The following is a 16,015-nucleotide window of genomic DNA, read 5'->3' on the forward strand; positions in this document are numbered from 1 at the left end:
GCTCTAGTTAATTTTTGTCCTCCAATTGTGCCATTTGATTAGATCAACTTCACATTTAGATACCTTAAGTCTTTAATTAAACTACCTGGGTGTTTTTAATTTATTTCAGGGATACAATATGGTATGATATTAGGACTTAGGTCCTGATATGAGTTAAAGCTGCAAAGTTTTGCTTCCAAATTTGCTTGATCAACAAGCTTCCTAGATACCTAATTACATGAAATTTTCGCAACACCTTATTTTTTTAAAATCCCAAATTTTAAGTGACGCAAAAAATAAGTGTCGTGAACATGACTATCAAGAAAGAATAAGTTTATTACCACTGAGCGTATTAAAAGCAGTTTGCAAGTACAAAAGAAAGTAAATATTGGAGTTAACTTTGAAGATGTGAAACCAATAAATTCATGCAACTGGGCTGTTGGAAATGTGTAACTTTTTAAAGTCCTTTTATAATTCAAGGACTTTTTGCATAACATTGCCCAGAGAATAAATCTTCTCACTCAAAAATGTGAAATTAATGTGACTCAAAATGCAAAATTTTCGCAAATTTGCAAAATTTAAATGTCGTGAAAAATTATTTGCGAACCTCAAAATCACAATATAAAGGTGTTGCAAAAGTTTGATGTAACAAGGCATGTATTTTTTTTTGTGTAAGGGGAGGGGTGGCTTAATAAATTTCTTCCTCTCAAGAGGGGTTGCTTAATAGAGGATTTACAGTAGATACAGTATGTGGTATGATTTTGTAAAGGAAACATGAAAGCTTGTTTATATCATCCCTCTGGCCACTGGATATTCTCAGTTTACAACAGGGTTCACTTCCCCTGTAAAATTAGGTAATGACCTCTGCCCTTTGAAAAGTTCTTTCCCCTTTTAGGATTAGGTATAACATTTTCTTTGAATTTGGCTTTTTTAAACAAACAAAAAACAACAAAACAAGGGAAACTTATGATAAAAGCTTTGATTGATATCCTAAGGTACTTTTTGTTGGGTGAGGCACTCTGTTACATGTACTTGCTTGGATACTGCGATGCATAAAAAGTAACAAAAAGCTAAGGTAGTTTGTTATAAACAGATTTTGATCTACACCGTCAAGTGCAAGAAAAAAATCGGAATATTTCACAAACAAGGTAAACAAGTGGCATAACTTTATTGAATTAAATAACATAACTTCAATTTCTAATTTTCCTAGTTCTTTCGAAAACTGTGAAAAAAATATTTGTAAAAATAAATGTTCTATATATTTTACACACAATAATTATTTCTGTAGGAAAAAGATACAAAATGATATTATTTCAACATGTTGTTTAACACAATAGATTATTACATCTGTAATGGTATGGCTGTGTGTTCTTCCACAAAAGAAACACAGGTGTCCCATACTTACTGTCATGCAGTGCATGTATTTTCACAGCTGCAGCTACATAAGGGCCTGTATGCTACATCCTAGGGAGGTTGGAATGTGTGTTTCCAGAAAATATCTATACCCATCCCATGGAAGGTCATTGGAAATTTCGAGGAAGGTGGGGAGGGGTAGGGGAGAGAGGTGGTTCAAACGAAAACCCTTCCATGCAGGAGTTATGGATATTTTCTGGAACCACACAAATAGCTGCCTGATATCCTATGTGAAGGCTTTGTCTGAATTCCTTTACATCAAAGCCACAGATTCAAAATTGAAATATCTGAAAATTATATTACACAAAATTACAGATGATTTTCCATGTTCCTTTTAATGTTGTAAAATAAACATGTTTTTAAAATGAAGGAAACAAGCTGATTCTGCCATTTCTTAGACATGTGGCCAAATGAGGTCTCATACCTTGTGCATCGAAATTTATAAATGTGGGGTCTACTCCAAAGACCAAGCAGGTAGCAAACGCAACTGCAAAAACCCCACAGTCACTGCCATTTGTTTGTTGCTGCACTGGCTTCGGGTCAAGAGCAATTAAACGTCCCCCTAATAAATCGTTTGTTTGTTCCTCTACTTCAATTACGACTGAGTCATGATAGAGGCTTCCTTCCCCAGTATTTTGATGTGATGTCTCGATTTTCTGTTCCAGCGCACTTTTGAGTTTTTTTGCCAATGAAAAGTCTATGTCCCTTACCTTTGCATATGGTACTTCGTTGACATATGTTGGTAAAATCCATGTGCATTTCGCTTGAGTACAGGCGAGCTTTCCTTGAATCCGTGTCACAGCTTCGATGTAAAACATCACGCTCGCTACATGGGAACAGGATTCAGCCAGTCCTGCCTTGCAGCCTAAGCAATGCACAGAGATAATGGTGCCGTCCTTTTCTACAATGATCCAAATGTTCACGAGAGGATCGTTCATTCGCTGCGAATGTCTCACCTTGGCCACAACAACAATCTTGCCCACGATTTCTTTCCCTTGAACTGACGCGACGAAACCAGAGACCATCTGGTTGTACGCCTCCAAACTTTTGAAGGCCTTAAACTACTTGTTTGTGTAATAGCTTGTCTCCAAAACTAAATAGGAAAGCAAGTCCGAGACTTCTATAGGAGGCAAACATTCGGAGCTGAACTGCTCGCTCGGTATGGCAGCTGGATCTACGCCAACCACAGAAATTTTCTTCAAATAGCACTCTCGGACGTGGCTTTCGAGGTTTTTTATGTAGGATGAAAGCACTGGTATCTCCTCTTGTGATTTTGGGTCGCTTTCTTGGGAAATATCCATTGGAAAGATGAATTATTTGAAGACTTTGAACGCGAGCGATCAGAAATGGCATAGATTTCCATATAATTTCACACCTTGCATGGGCACCAACATGGCGGAAACCTAATTTGCATAAGCTTATGACGTCAGCTGAAAACCAAGAATAGATAAGGTTTCTTCCGAGACAGCACTTCTTTTCCAGTCTGGAACCTCGTCTCTCTCTCTATATATATATTGCACGTAAAATACATCAACATAAGTAGCCTCTTTTGCAAGCATTTTCAGTGTTGATCCGAAAAATCTGTCGACACATATATATGTGTTCCAACAATAATAACAACAGCTTTATTGAAGTGTCAATGTATTTAGTGCTAACTACTAATCGGGGACAAGCTCACAGGGTTTCTTTCCCTTTTCTTATATTTTCAATCAGGAAGCAAAAGTGTAAACAAAAGACAGGGTAAAAATCATTTAAGCTTATCAAAATCAAGTATTTGGGAATTTCTTCCCAAGTTTATGAGCATTTCGCATCCCACTTAGAGTTCAGATCAATGTACTAAAGTAAACAAGACAAGTATAGAGAACACAACTTTAATCTAAACTTAACTCGATGCTGGTTGAACATGGACAACTCAACATGAAAAACTTAGGTGTTTAAACTGCAAAGCTGTGAACGAAGGTCCTGCTTGATTGAATGTTGGATCTCACAGGAGATCTAATCAGCCAAATTTGGAAAGTAAAACGATAATACCTCACTACTGCAAGGCTGACACAGCATCGTAGAGTTAAAACAATATTTTGGCTGGTCTCAGATTTAGATGTTACTAAATTATAAAAATGAAATTACAATATTATACAATGGTGCCGATGTTTGTCCTGTTTTCAATAGCTGTTTCGTTCATTAAAAGTTGTTCATTTCGCTCATATAAGTTCATTAAGGTCAAGGAATAAGACACATTCTCATCAAAGCTTACCACATTAGTATGAGATTTAATCATTTTCAGGTCACTTGCCAGCAAACAAATGCACATCTCCTGGTCATTTTGAACGCCTGGACGACTCAAATGCTCCTGAAATTCAGCCTTCAAGTTGGCCATAGTACTAATTCGAACATTCAAAGTCAACTCCTCTTCAATTTAGCGAAACACCTAATATTAATCGTCATGTAAAAGCTACAAAATCATCAATATTCAGGCTGGCACAATGCATGCATTGAGTAGTAGGCTCGCACTGACTGCACGGTTACTATTCCAATATGGCGTCGGGCTCGGTTGCTATTCTAACATGGCATCGGAGTCGGGCGCTCTCGTTCGGGCGACTAATTACGAACAGTGTCTACACCTGAGTGAGTGAGTGAGTGACACATTTGCATATCAGAGTCCCCACAACAAACACGTTTCTACGCTTCACGTATCCACGAGTTTAAAACATAGGCACGCAAGGCGTGCAAGAGTTATTTTTTTGTGAACTATAAGTCTCGGAGATAGCAGCATTCATGGGACTGTTTACAGTAATGATTTGGTTGATTTGACAAGTTTTTTTGGTTGCAATGTACAGCAAGAAAGAAACTGCGAGTTTATGATGTACATACGATGTTACATCGGTAATGGTAAGATAACTAAATAGTAAGCCATAAAATGTTTGACTGAACAAACTACAGTAATCTGACACGTCTCCAGATTAATGTAGATACCATCTTATTTTCTAACAGGCAATTTTATTCGTTCTTTGATACAACCCACACTGTGATTGGTCTGATATGCGCACAAGCATAACTCCCTCACTCACCGATCACGTGGCCCTTCCCCCAGGGGGGGGGGGGGGGACTGTCTTATATGGGCTATATAGGTCTGTGCGGTCTCGAAGGGTATGGTTTTTCAGCCGTTTTGGTCATAAATAGGGTATCGATTTTAGCTGATTTTGGTCATTTTGGTCATAAATAGGGTACGGTTTTTGCACTCTAGCCTTGATATGGGTTTGCTTTAAGAAGAAGCCACTTTTTCATCATCATCGAAAAGAAAATCAACAAAAGCCCTTCGCAAATTTATATGTTTACGGTAATTTAACATTGGTTTGAACTAGGGAGCTAATTATAACGCAGGTCTGAAACAGGGTTTTGATTTGAGGGTCAGGTCGTAAATAGGGTTTCGAATTTTTGGTCAGGTCATAAATAGGGTAAGGAATATCGCAGATTTTGGTCATAAATTGGGTAAGGGTTTTGGGAAGCGGGCCGCACACCCCCTACCAATTTTTCTGGGAGTACCCCCTCGGGAGCTCTTCCAGCCCCCAAGAGGAATTTTTGCTCAAAAATACTCAAGTTAAGAGAACTTTTCGCATTTTCTACGAGTCGTAAGTTTACCCTTTTTACACAACACAACGCAACAACACGACTTCACCGAAAATTGAAAGAAAGAGAAAAAACCTCTCTGACACATTGAAAGTCTGATTTAATTAAATTGCACCTTAACTTGGTGCCACACAGTCTTCAAAGAACATTTGAACAGTTTTCATACTTTTTACCTTTAAAAATATCGGACTGAAAAGAATGTCATAAAATGCTCATCAAATAAAAATATTAAACTGCTACTGCAGAGACGTAAAAACACTCTAGAAATGAAAGCTTCTTTTTTGTTTAATATCCTGGGAACAATAGCCGATAACTTGTAAGCTCTAATTGAATTTACTCCCATATGAAAAACAAAAGTGTCAAGTTACCATTTGTGACTAAAAATAGCAAACATCTCGTGGGAACAAGTGGTGACGATTCGTCAGCTCTAATTGAATTTACTACCTTGTGAAAAACAAGAGTGTCAAATTACCCATTGTAACTAAAAAATAAAAATATTTTGTTATATTTGCATGCAATAAAAACAAAACAATCGTTACCTGCACTTACTATTGTAAACGTTAGAACTGCTTCAAATCTAAATAGTCTCGTCTCCTCTAAAACATGTCCTAAGAACTAGAACCAACGTTTCGTGACCTCTAATTGAATTAACTCTTTGTGAAAAACAAAAGTATCAAGTTACCCTTTGTAATTTAAAATAAAAATATCTCGTGCCATTTGCCTACTACTCATGAACTGCTTCAAAACTCAAAACTCATCTCGTTCATAACTAGCGACCATTACACTGAAAAGTATGCACTCTAAAACAACCCAATGTACATATGTAACTGTCACACTCCCCTCCAAACCGGACTAAAAATCACAAACCGGCAACATAGACGTCACTCTTTATTTTTCAATTACCAAAGTCCTTGTGTTTATACATACCTTGTGTTTCTCACGTACCATTTACCTTTACAACAAGAAATTTGATTGGCTGTTCATAGTAGATCCAATCTGATTGGTGTGACATACATACATCTCTCACTCACTCACTCACTCACTCACTCACTCACTCACTCACTCACTCACTCACTCACTCACTCACTCACTCACTCACTCACTCACTCACTCACTCACTCACTCACTCACTCACTCACTCACTCACTCACTCACTCACTCACTCACTCACTCACTCACTCACTCACTCACTCACTCACCCATTGACCCGTCCATAACATTCCCGACGCGCGGACTAAGAGGTATTTTTTTTTACAAAAAAATAACTCAAAAAATGAGTCTCAAACGTGGTTAAGTTATTTGTTGTTGCATGCCAGGCTTGTCTCAAACCCAAATAATAATTTAGTACCTTAAATAATTATTTTAATGGAATTTTGTTATTGGCATTTTTCCGTGAAATAAAAGAATATTTAACTGAAAAAATGCGCAGTGATTTTTGCCATGATTTAAGTCTGATATCCAACATTAGAACATATTAAGCAAAATTGCATTTTTCATCCTTTCTGCACGTTTGATTTTCACAACCAAGCGGTTGTAAGATTATTTGCATAAGTTAACTGTAAATATTGAATGCAACTGAGAGAATGCTGGTACTGTCCAATTAATTGCATATTATGTCAGTCTGAGGAAATATTATCAAGTTTTTAATTTTTTATAGCAAGTCCTTCAGAATTAACAATGATAATATCATGGGTGACAAATTACTCCTTAATTTTGGTGTGAAATTTTAGCATTAATTTATAATTTCACATGTGAAATTATAAAATTGCCATGGCAACATCTCTTGTATCTCGATCAGTGCCAAGATGGAGTTGAGATTTAAGATGGTGATCGTACCATTGAAGAAGTTACAGAATTAAAAGAAGCGGCAGAAAACTGACTTACGTGAAAGAGCACAATTACCCAGGTGAGGGTTTTTGAGAAGTGGTGTGACAAAAATAACCTTGAAAGATACCTGGAGATGATTCTTCCTGAGCAGTTGCATGAAGTACTCGAGCGGTTTTATGCCTTCATGTGTAAACAAGATGGAACCGATTACGAACGTGGGTCCCTAAAGCAGATTATCCAACCACTCAGTCTGGAAAACAGTGGTCAGAAAGCTGAAGGCCAAGGAAGTTCCAAAATCCAAAATAATAACAATAACTGGCCATCGACAAGAACAAAGTGTTGAAGCCTACAACTCCCAGAACGAAGACGAGCAGCGACAACTGTCTAGCATCATTGATGGCAAAGAAATCCACTATAACCAGACAACCAGTCGAGTTCCCCTTCAGCCGCTAATCCAGTCCACTGCAGCGGTGAGCAATGGCCACGCCTACAATTTCCACAACTGTAATGAGGGTGATAAACCAAGGACATGCTGAACAGGCCAACGCTTCATGCACGACAAGTTGTGATGTATAATTTGTCCACAACCATATGCTCCTTGCCAGCTTGGAAGGTGTTTCAACTTTGTACATTTTCGTTTGACTTTCATTAAGGCAAGTGTTCTTAGACCATTAAGTAAATTTTTGGTGATGATTTCACTTCAAAACAAACTGTCAAAACTTTATATGGCCTCATGCAAAATTTTAGTTTCAGCTCATTTCAACGGGTGCCATTGTCATTTCTTTCATCAGTTCATGATGAATTAGAGCCAATCATTTAAGAAAGATTTGACAGTTGCCATAATTTTGAAATATTATAAACAAGCACAAAGAATTCGAAAGGTATTTTTTGAGAAGAAACTCAGAAAATTACGAACTTTAGCAATAATGTATGCTTGAAACTAAAACTATATTCTTCATAACGTTCTCGGTTTTCGATAGAATAAACCAGTAAAAAAAGTTATGGTTGTGAGCGTAATTTGCAACCCACGATATTAAAAGGTACTCAAATGGTTTTCTCATGAAATTAGGAAATAATTTCACTTGCATTTTGTCAAAATTCTGATAATTTCCCTTGCCTAAAGGCTCGGGAAATTATCAGAATTTTGACAAAACACACATGAAATTATTTGCTAATTTCGCTCGTCACCATTTGATTGCACATACTTATCATATGGCAAGGTACTTGTGAGGTAGATCTGAGTGTTTTGATTGGTTCTTTCTTGAAACAGTTATAAGCCATGTACAGTCACACCTCCGGTTGCGACTGCCTCCCGCAGTCAAAAAAGTGTCAAAAGTGTCAAAGTCAAATCACTCTATTTGGAACCTCTTGTAAGCAACCACCTCTTGTAAGTGACCACCTCTCCTCAGCAACCAGTATTCCAAAAATAAAATACCAAAAGATTCCGAATCAAATCACTATATTTGGAACCTCTTGTAAGCTCTTTTTCACGTATTCACAAGTTATACTAGTGAGACAATCTCAGATAGTGCAGAGCGCAATTGATAGCTCTGGTACAGTAGTCCCATAAGTACTCACCCCTACTCGGTTCACTTCCGGTTTGTGTCTATCTTGGTAGTCTGCTACGGCTTTTCCCCTTTGCAGTGTGTATGTTTCAAGGTTGTATTTTCATTCAAGGTCCAAACATTACGCACAAATTAATTACTACTGGTGCTTTAAGTTGATTTTCGTTCATTTTAAATTCAACAATACGCTGAAGCAGCAAACGTGACAATTTAGCTCTTCACGCCAACTTTGTAACTTGATACTTTTGTTTTCCTCGCAAAGCCATGTAATATGAAACCCCTGTTTTCTCCAAAACATACGGAAGATGTCCTTGTTTTTTGGAGATAAATGAAAGAAAGTTAAATATCTGATGTAGTGATGAAGAAACGGAACAGAGACGATGTTTTACTAAAAATGCAAATTTTTACCGATGAACAAGAACTAATTTAATTATCAGATAGCCACGAAATACCACTTTCTTTTTCTGTTGCCACCTTTGTTGTTAACAATAAAACAATTCAAAATTAACACACAACGATATTGATGGCTGAGAAGCTTTTCAACGAAAAGTATTGAAGATAAACAGCGCTACTTGGCCGATATGAATGAGTCTCCTCACAGACTGATTAAATTAATTTGCGCTTTCATTAGGTGCCACGGCGTCTGCAGCAATATTTGAGCATTTTTCTGGTTTCTTTTGTTACAAATTCACAATTTGCGGAGTATTAACGCCACTAACTTGAGAACTTTTTGGTCTCTCTTACAGACACAATTAAGGCAAGAAATAAACAAGTCGCTAAGGAGAAGCAATATATTTGAACTCTGACAAGCACACTATTGTAGATTGAAAACAGCAGATGATATCTGTTGAACCGACCTGTTTGTAATTCTAAAAGCTACGCAGCCACAGTAACGTTTCACTTTTGCAATAAAAAGGGACAATTGGCGCTACCTGAAAAATAACTGCCGTCCTTGGTCACATGACACGATATATAAAATACTGCGTGTAAAGATAGTGTATAACACTAACAATGCTAGAACGCATGCGTCTTACATGTTGAGCTCTACCATAAGGAAAACCACTCAACATTTGTGCGTGATTCCGTATGCAATGTATCCTTCACCTAATATAGAGGCCACGAACCCTAACTAATCTACGCATGCGTTTAGGGCAAATTAGTTTTGTTCTAAGGAGAATGGTACCACAAGGAGAGCAAGGGGTTACCTGAAACAAATATATAGCTTTGCGATGTTCAAAGTTAAGCGACGGCGATGGAATGTGTTTTACGTAGAGTACACATGTACCTTTCCCACCCTACTCCCACTACTTCCCTGCCTCTAGACTAATTAATTAATTGAAATTAATTAATTAAACAAACATTAAAGTTTACACCTTAGCGCCATAGGGCCATAGTGCCATAGCGCCATAGTGCCATAGCGCCATAGTGCCATAGCGCCATAGCGCCATAGCGCCTTAGTTCCTTAGCGGCAGGCAACCCCCATAACCATCCCAATAGTGCACTCTGCACTAAAAATGACCCAGACTATTAATTTTTGTGAAATGCTTTCAAGGGGATTTCTCCAAGAAAACACCAATAATTTAGGCCATAAAAATCTTCCTGGTGATTTTGCCACTGAAAAACTTGAAAAAATACAGTAGAACCACCTAAAATGTCAAGCCTAGGTCCCTTACAGGAGGTGATTGCTTACCAGAGCTCAGACCATATGGGGTCAAAATTTTGCCTCATTAGCATATGGTAACTGCAGAGACTTACTGCATGCACCAATGCCCATCTAAACTCATGTAATAACTTTTATTATTATCCAACTGCAGCGAATACCATCCAAATAACAGTACAAATATACAGCGATATTGTACAGTTATTTGTACAGTAGAAAACCTGTTTGCCATACAGGTCAGTGCACGCACACAAAACTGTCACACTCTCCCTCTTTCATTGATAAATTTATTGACTACAGCAGTTGGATAATAAATCTCTTATTAGATGTTTTGGTGTGTAGTATCCCTTTATATTTTTACTCATTGTTTGTATTTTGACTCACCCTATGGGCTCGTCAAAATACAGCACAAAATGTGTCACAACACCTTATACAAATTCTGCTCCATCATCTGTCAAGTGGTTGCTTACAGGAGGTTAAAAATAGAAGAAAGTTTCAAACTTTTAGCACTAAAAGTGGTCGTGGTCGCTTACAAGAGGTGGTCGCTTACGAGAGGTGGTCACTTACAAGAGGTTCCAAATATAGTGATTTGACTTGGGAACTTTGGGTATTTTAAAAAACTTGTCACTGAAGAGAGGTGGTCACAACCAGAGGTTCGACTGTATTTAAAGGGTTTCAGTCTTGTAGAGTATATCACCTTAGGTGAGACAAGTTAGAGAAGTCGGATTGTAAGATCAGTATTACATAGGTTATACCTGTTGAGCCACTCAAGTTTGAATACTCCCCCCAAGGCCTTTGCGCTCATTCCAGGAGGCAACACCCATGGCATTGGCTGGCCTCCATGTTTGGCTTCAGATGCAAGTCTGGCAAAACCCTGGAACTTTCCACTCTCCTTTACAGAGAAGATCAGGATGACATTTTTATATCGCTGAAAGGAAATTGAGAATGTACACAGTTACTAATTTTTCACCACAGCATATAAAATAAGTGATAGCTTCTCAAATCTCAGAACATTTCCTAGTGTTTATGCACTCAGAATCCACTGGACACAGAAGCACAAATATGGGCAATTAACCAGAAAGTTTCTGAATCTGCAGAAACCCTAGTAATATTTATTTGGAACCATTGTGTGTATATTTAACAATTAGATTATTCGCTCTTGATTTCTATGGGGTGATAGTTGATGAGGCCGTATCACCTCTCATTGTTCACCACTAAATTTTCTCCAATTCTTACTGGTTTAAATTGATCACATGACACAATACTGTTCATCCGCAGAGACACACTACCAGCCCACAGTGCCCCGTCTGAGGAAAATACCCAGAAGAAATCGCTGAAATTGCATTAAAGTGCACCTAACCCCCCAATTTTTTTTTTCACTAAAACCAATCCACTTGTTATTTGAAACATTTGGGCAAAAAAATTTCAAATTTGGTTGAATCCTCAATTTTCTATGCCCTTTCAAAGTCGCATTTGAATTGTTATGTGACCGCATTTAGGGAGTGCGGGACGGTGGTTGCTGATGACGTCTACCCAGGAACCAAACACAATAGCACCTCAGTCAGCTCCCGGTATTTGCTTGAGAAAATGGAAAACAAAATTAATCCTTCCAATATATTTTTGGACTAAAATGTTTAAGTATTGTTTCAAAATCATTTCTTTTTCGTCACTGGAGTTAGAGTTAAGTTTCGATTTGAAAGACTCCAAAATAAACTTTGATTGAGCACGTTCGACAACCGTGAACTCACTGCTTAGAGCTTTAAGAGAAATTTGCAATATTTGAAGCCATGACAGAGAAAACTTGTTTGCAGAAGAGCTGCTTGTATATTAGGAATGGAAAGTTAGATAGGAAGTGGAGGAGCAGGCAAACAAAAAGCAGGAAAGAAAACTCGGACAGCTTGAGTCAGTTGGATGGTAATTTCGTCACCTAAACACAAGATTTCCACGGATGCTTATAGCCTGTTTACATTTGTCCTTAGTGAGAATGTATTTCATCAAGATATGGTTGTTCTATTAAATCCATACTTTCTGGAATGCTTCATGTTTATAAGAACGACATAAGTGTTGCAGTTTCAAGACTTGATGACCTCTGTACTCTTGTGGCATCTTCTTTGAGCAGCTCTTTGCTCTAAAATTTGATCCTTTTGCAGAAGTGAGCTTCCATTTAATGTTTAGTCCATCAACTCAATGGACATAAAGCTTGTTTTAACTCAGTTCTATTTAAGAATTGGGGGAAGCATTGTCAAAATAAAACATCAAAGCCTGACTAGCCTTGCTTTTATGCGACTCATTCCAGGCACTGACCGAGTGGTCCGCCATATTTGCATTCCATGTATGTTATGTGTCTGCGGGTTTCTCAGTAGAAGCCAGAAGCCAGCGGAATTCCACCAGCTGTAAAGACGAATGTAGCCACCTGTTCCAGTTATTAAAATTGGCACACATATAACAACAAATTAAGACTTACAGCCTGAGATGTTTCAAGAAGGAAATACTATTTAATCAAAGTGCTCTATGAGCAGACCCGTCAATTTCCCAGTGGATGATGATTGACAAGTGTGGCTTATGGGTTATTCTAGTTATACAAGTTATCATATTGACTTCTGGCTATACCTGTTATAACAGCAGTCTTTAAAAAAAAAGACTTTTCATGCATACGTCTTAAGGGTCAAGAACTGGCAAACCTCCATGACATGAGCTGCATTGCTCCGATGGATTTACTCATTCTCCATTTGAGCTACTCTACATTGTAAACTTGTTGTCAACTTGCCCAACATATTTTTTTCTTCTCGTCTGAGAGCAAAGTGTAGCTGCTTTACACGACTCAGCGCCGCTATATCAAGTGCGAATAGGTTGCAAATAAGATCAAAGCAACTCTGCCCACAGGGTAGCTGCGAAAGATCTCCAGAGAAATCAAGATTTTTTTATTATGAATTACAAACGCACATGTAAACCATCAGATGCAATTTGAGGTCGATCATGCGAAACAGCAAGGTCACATAACATAAAAGCCATGTTCTTATCGTTACAAGCTTGAAATAAGTAGATATAGCTTCTTATGGATGTTCTCCAGCAAAAAAGGATTTGACAAGAGAAGAAAAAGACCAGAGGCTTAAAAAAAAACAAGCTGAAAAAAAAAGCAGACAAATCTCAGAATCTAACACGGGTCCACAAGAATGGAATATGGGTGCTAACCATAGTATTAAACACATAAGAAACCTTGCTTCAAGGGGGGAAGATACAAAGTACTTCAGCCTTATCTCAAATTGTCTAGAATATATGCGAGTTAGCTAGCAAATATGCGAGATACAGTCTCTTAAAGTGCAAACTTCTCAAATGCTGACGTCTAGTGTGGCTAGCAGGAGTCCTATTTGACCTTTTTTCCAGCAAGAATCTATTTTTTGATGACTCAAATGACCTCAAAATCACACTCTACACATGTGATCATGTTGCAATTATTAAATCTACTACTAGTAGTAAACCTAGATTAAAGAGTGCATTTGAGTTTTGGTGGGCTTGGTATGTGAAAAAAAGAAACAAAAATTCTAGCGAAAGCATTTTGTGCCTGAGCTGTTAGGTAGACGTGAAATTGGTCTCCCTTCAGCAGGGGCAAAAACAAATGAATTGGTCGCAAAGCACATGCATACAAGAGGGTTTGATCTCATTTATACATATATTATGTAATATTATACATGATTCTGTGTTTTATACCCAGTCCGTAGTCTGTAGTCTGCAGTCAGCAGTGCATGTTTATACTGACCGTGTAAATCGACACCAACCATGTTTGTTCCGTCGGTATGCGAGACAACATGCTTTTAGTACCAAAACTAGGACAATTATTTTGTTTACGAACACGACTTTGAATCACCTTGGCTTTGGGGTTACAGCTACAAGGCATTTTCACTTCCGAAACAATGAAATGGAGGACATGTTTGTGTACCAAAGCAACCCTGTGAGAGTTGAACTCATTTCCTATGTAAACACTTTCGTTGGGTTTATGTTACATAGGCAGCGAAGTGAAACTCATTTCCTCCTTTGACTTATTCAGCACAAAGCAGCATTTGTTCCAGTCGAAGAGTAGAAGGTACACAACACACAGCCAAACTACAGCTTTCTGTTCGTACGAAAAGTCGTACACATTTTGTGAAGACATGTCTGCAAGGTTTTTAAATGCCATTAACTCTGACTTCAAACTTAAAATAAACAACTTATCTGCTACAGTCTTCAATAAGCTGCCTCGAAAAGTCATACACATTTCGTGAAGACATGTCTACAAGGTTTTAAATGCCATTAACACTGACTTCGAACTTTAAATAAACAACTTCAGTACCCACTACAGTCCACAATAAGCTTCCTCGACACTCGAAAGTCCGCAATATTGCACAACACTCGAAAGAATTTTTTTCTTTGGGGGGGAGGGGGGCCGCAAATTGGCATCCCCCAATCAATAAATAAATAAATAGATAGATAGGTAGGTAGGTAGGTAGGTAGGTAGGTAGGTAGGTAGGTAGGTAGGTAGGTAGGTAGGGTAGGGTAGGGTAGGATTCACAGATCTCGAATTTTCCGCATTACGCGATTAGAACTGCGTCCTGTCGAACGCAATAAATAGACATATAAAGCTTTTTGCAAAGCCCTGATTTTTTTCAGGCTTCTTTCCAATTGCTTAAATTGGAAAATTTACTGCCATGATCATTCTTCACTTTCATCGACAACCGCAGTTCAAATGTGAATTATTTCATATATATATGGAGTGGCCACGTGTAGTGGCAGGAAATTTTGCTCCGAGTTTTTCACTCAACTTTTTGGGCATTTTTGCGCATATCTCAGGCCCATCGGGCCGATCACTCTGATCTGGGTATCATTGGAAAGATCTTTTCCTCCTGCTGAAGTTGAGCACAGATGATGCCAATTTTGGTCAAAGGCAATGACATCAGAAGTGGAAGAAAGGCCAAGGCTCATCACAGCCGGCACAGGAGTCAATGGGTTAAAAGGAAGAGCAATGTGTTCAAGATTTCCGTTTACTAGAAAACAATTAAATTTATGCTACACAAATTAAAAATTCATTCCAAAGGAAAATGATGCTTAACCTCACCTTAAATGTTGCATTCAGTTTCTTTTCATTAGCCTTGGGAGTTGACCAGACACCCTGACAAGGAAAAAAAGATTGTTTTATAATGGTTTCAAGTGTATCTATCTTAGGATTTGACATCTTCAAAATACACCCATAAGGTTTCTCCCAAACTAATCATTGTGATTGTCATTCTTTTCCCCTTCTTATTCTAATATTGCTTTTTGCCCTTCTTATTCTTTGTTTCCACTTCAACCTGACACTTAATGTGCATAAGTTGGCCAAACATTATACACTCTTCTTCTCAATGGCCAATGGCATCACATTGGAAAGCTGAAATACATCAAAAGGACCTTCCATGGCATCACAGGAGTTATACAGTATACATGTAGTGCAAAGGTAATGCAAGAGAAATGCTCAATTTTGTTCCCTTTTGTTCTTCTTAATTTTGTGGCATGTTGAGCAATAATTTGCTGGAACATCGGGTCTGATATCAAGTACCACATCTCTATTATGCCCTCTGGCAAAGCCAGGTCTCAAAAAGGAAATTATTTTAAAAAATATTTACAAGCTGACTTACTGTACCTTGGCTTTTGAAAGTGCTACATTCTCATGATTGTTACTCTTCATCACAAAGTATCGTGCCTCATCAAAGAAGTCATCTAAATTGAACTTGTTTTTGGCTTTGGATGATGCCCTTGCCACTTTGCTTTTAACGTGAAGCGGACTATCAACTGAAGAATTATCACTTTCATCACTAGATTTGGTTGCTACTGCTGGGGAGGCCGCCTTTCTTTTCCTTCTCTTTACTTTTGTCCTTTCTTCTTGTAGTTTTTGTTCTCTGTCACTTGCATTTTCTAACACAAAGAGAAATCATTC

General features: G+C 38.0%; 2 protein-coding genes and 1 pseudogene across 4 annotated transcripts in view; 1 reads left to right on the plus strand and 2 right to left on the minus strand.

The window, feature by feature from the left end:
• LOC145467685 (uncharacterized) overlaps nt 1-1,525 on the plus strand; it is a 3,131-nt pseudogene extending 1,606 nt beyond the window's left edge.
• The window catches only part of LOC145467669 (uncharacterized), a 117,615-nt gene that overhangs the window by 37,917 nt on the left and 63,683 nt on the right, over nt 1-16,015 (minus strand). For all 3 annotated transcript variants that reach the window (XR_014042089.1, XR_014042090.1, XM_081451270.1), the window contains exons 6-8: nt 15,722-15,993; nt 15,161-15,214; nt 10,827-10,999 (exon numbers count right to left, since the gene is read on the minus strand). Coding sequence is in view for 1 of the 3 variants with exons in the window: in XM_081451270.1 (XP_081307396.1) it covers nt 10,827-10,999; nt 15,161-15,214; nt 15,722-15,993 (499 nt within the window). In the remaining 2 variants the exon portion in view is untranslated. The remainder of the gene's footprint in view (nt 1-10,826; nt 11,000-15,160; nt 15,215-15,721; nt 15,994-16,015) is intronic.
• On the minus strand, nt 1,553-2,831 carry LOC145467731 (uncharacterized). Its single transcript, XM_081451331.1, has one exon. The coding sequence runs from the start codon at nt 2,415-2,417 to the stop codon at nt 1,752-1,754; it is 666 nt and encodes a 221-aa protein (XP_081307457.1). The 5' UTR covers nt 2,418-2,831; the 3' UTR covers nt 1,553-1,751.

This window comes from Orbicella franksi, chromosome 14 (genome assembly GCF_964199315.1).
Source record: "Orbicella franksi chromosome 14, jaOrbFran1.1, whole genome shotgun sequence".
NCBI lineage: Eukaryota > Metazoa > Cnidaria > Anthozoa > Scleractinia > Merulinidae > Orbicella > Orbicella franksi.

Excerpts from the sequence above, each read along its gene's own strand:
- LOC145467731 (XM_081451331.1), bottom strand. The coding sequence starts at position 2,417 with ATGGTCTCTGGTTTCGTCGCGTCAGTTCAAGGGAAAGAAATCGTGGGC.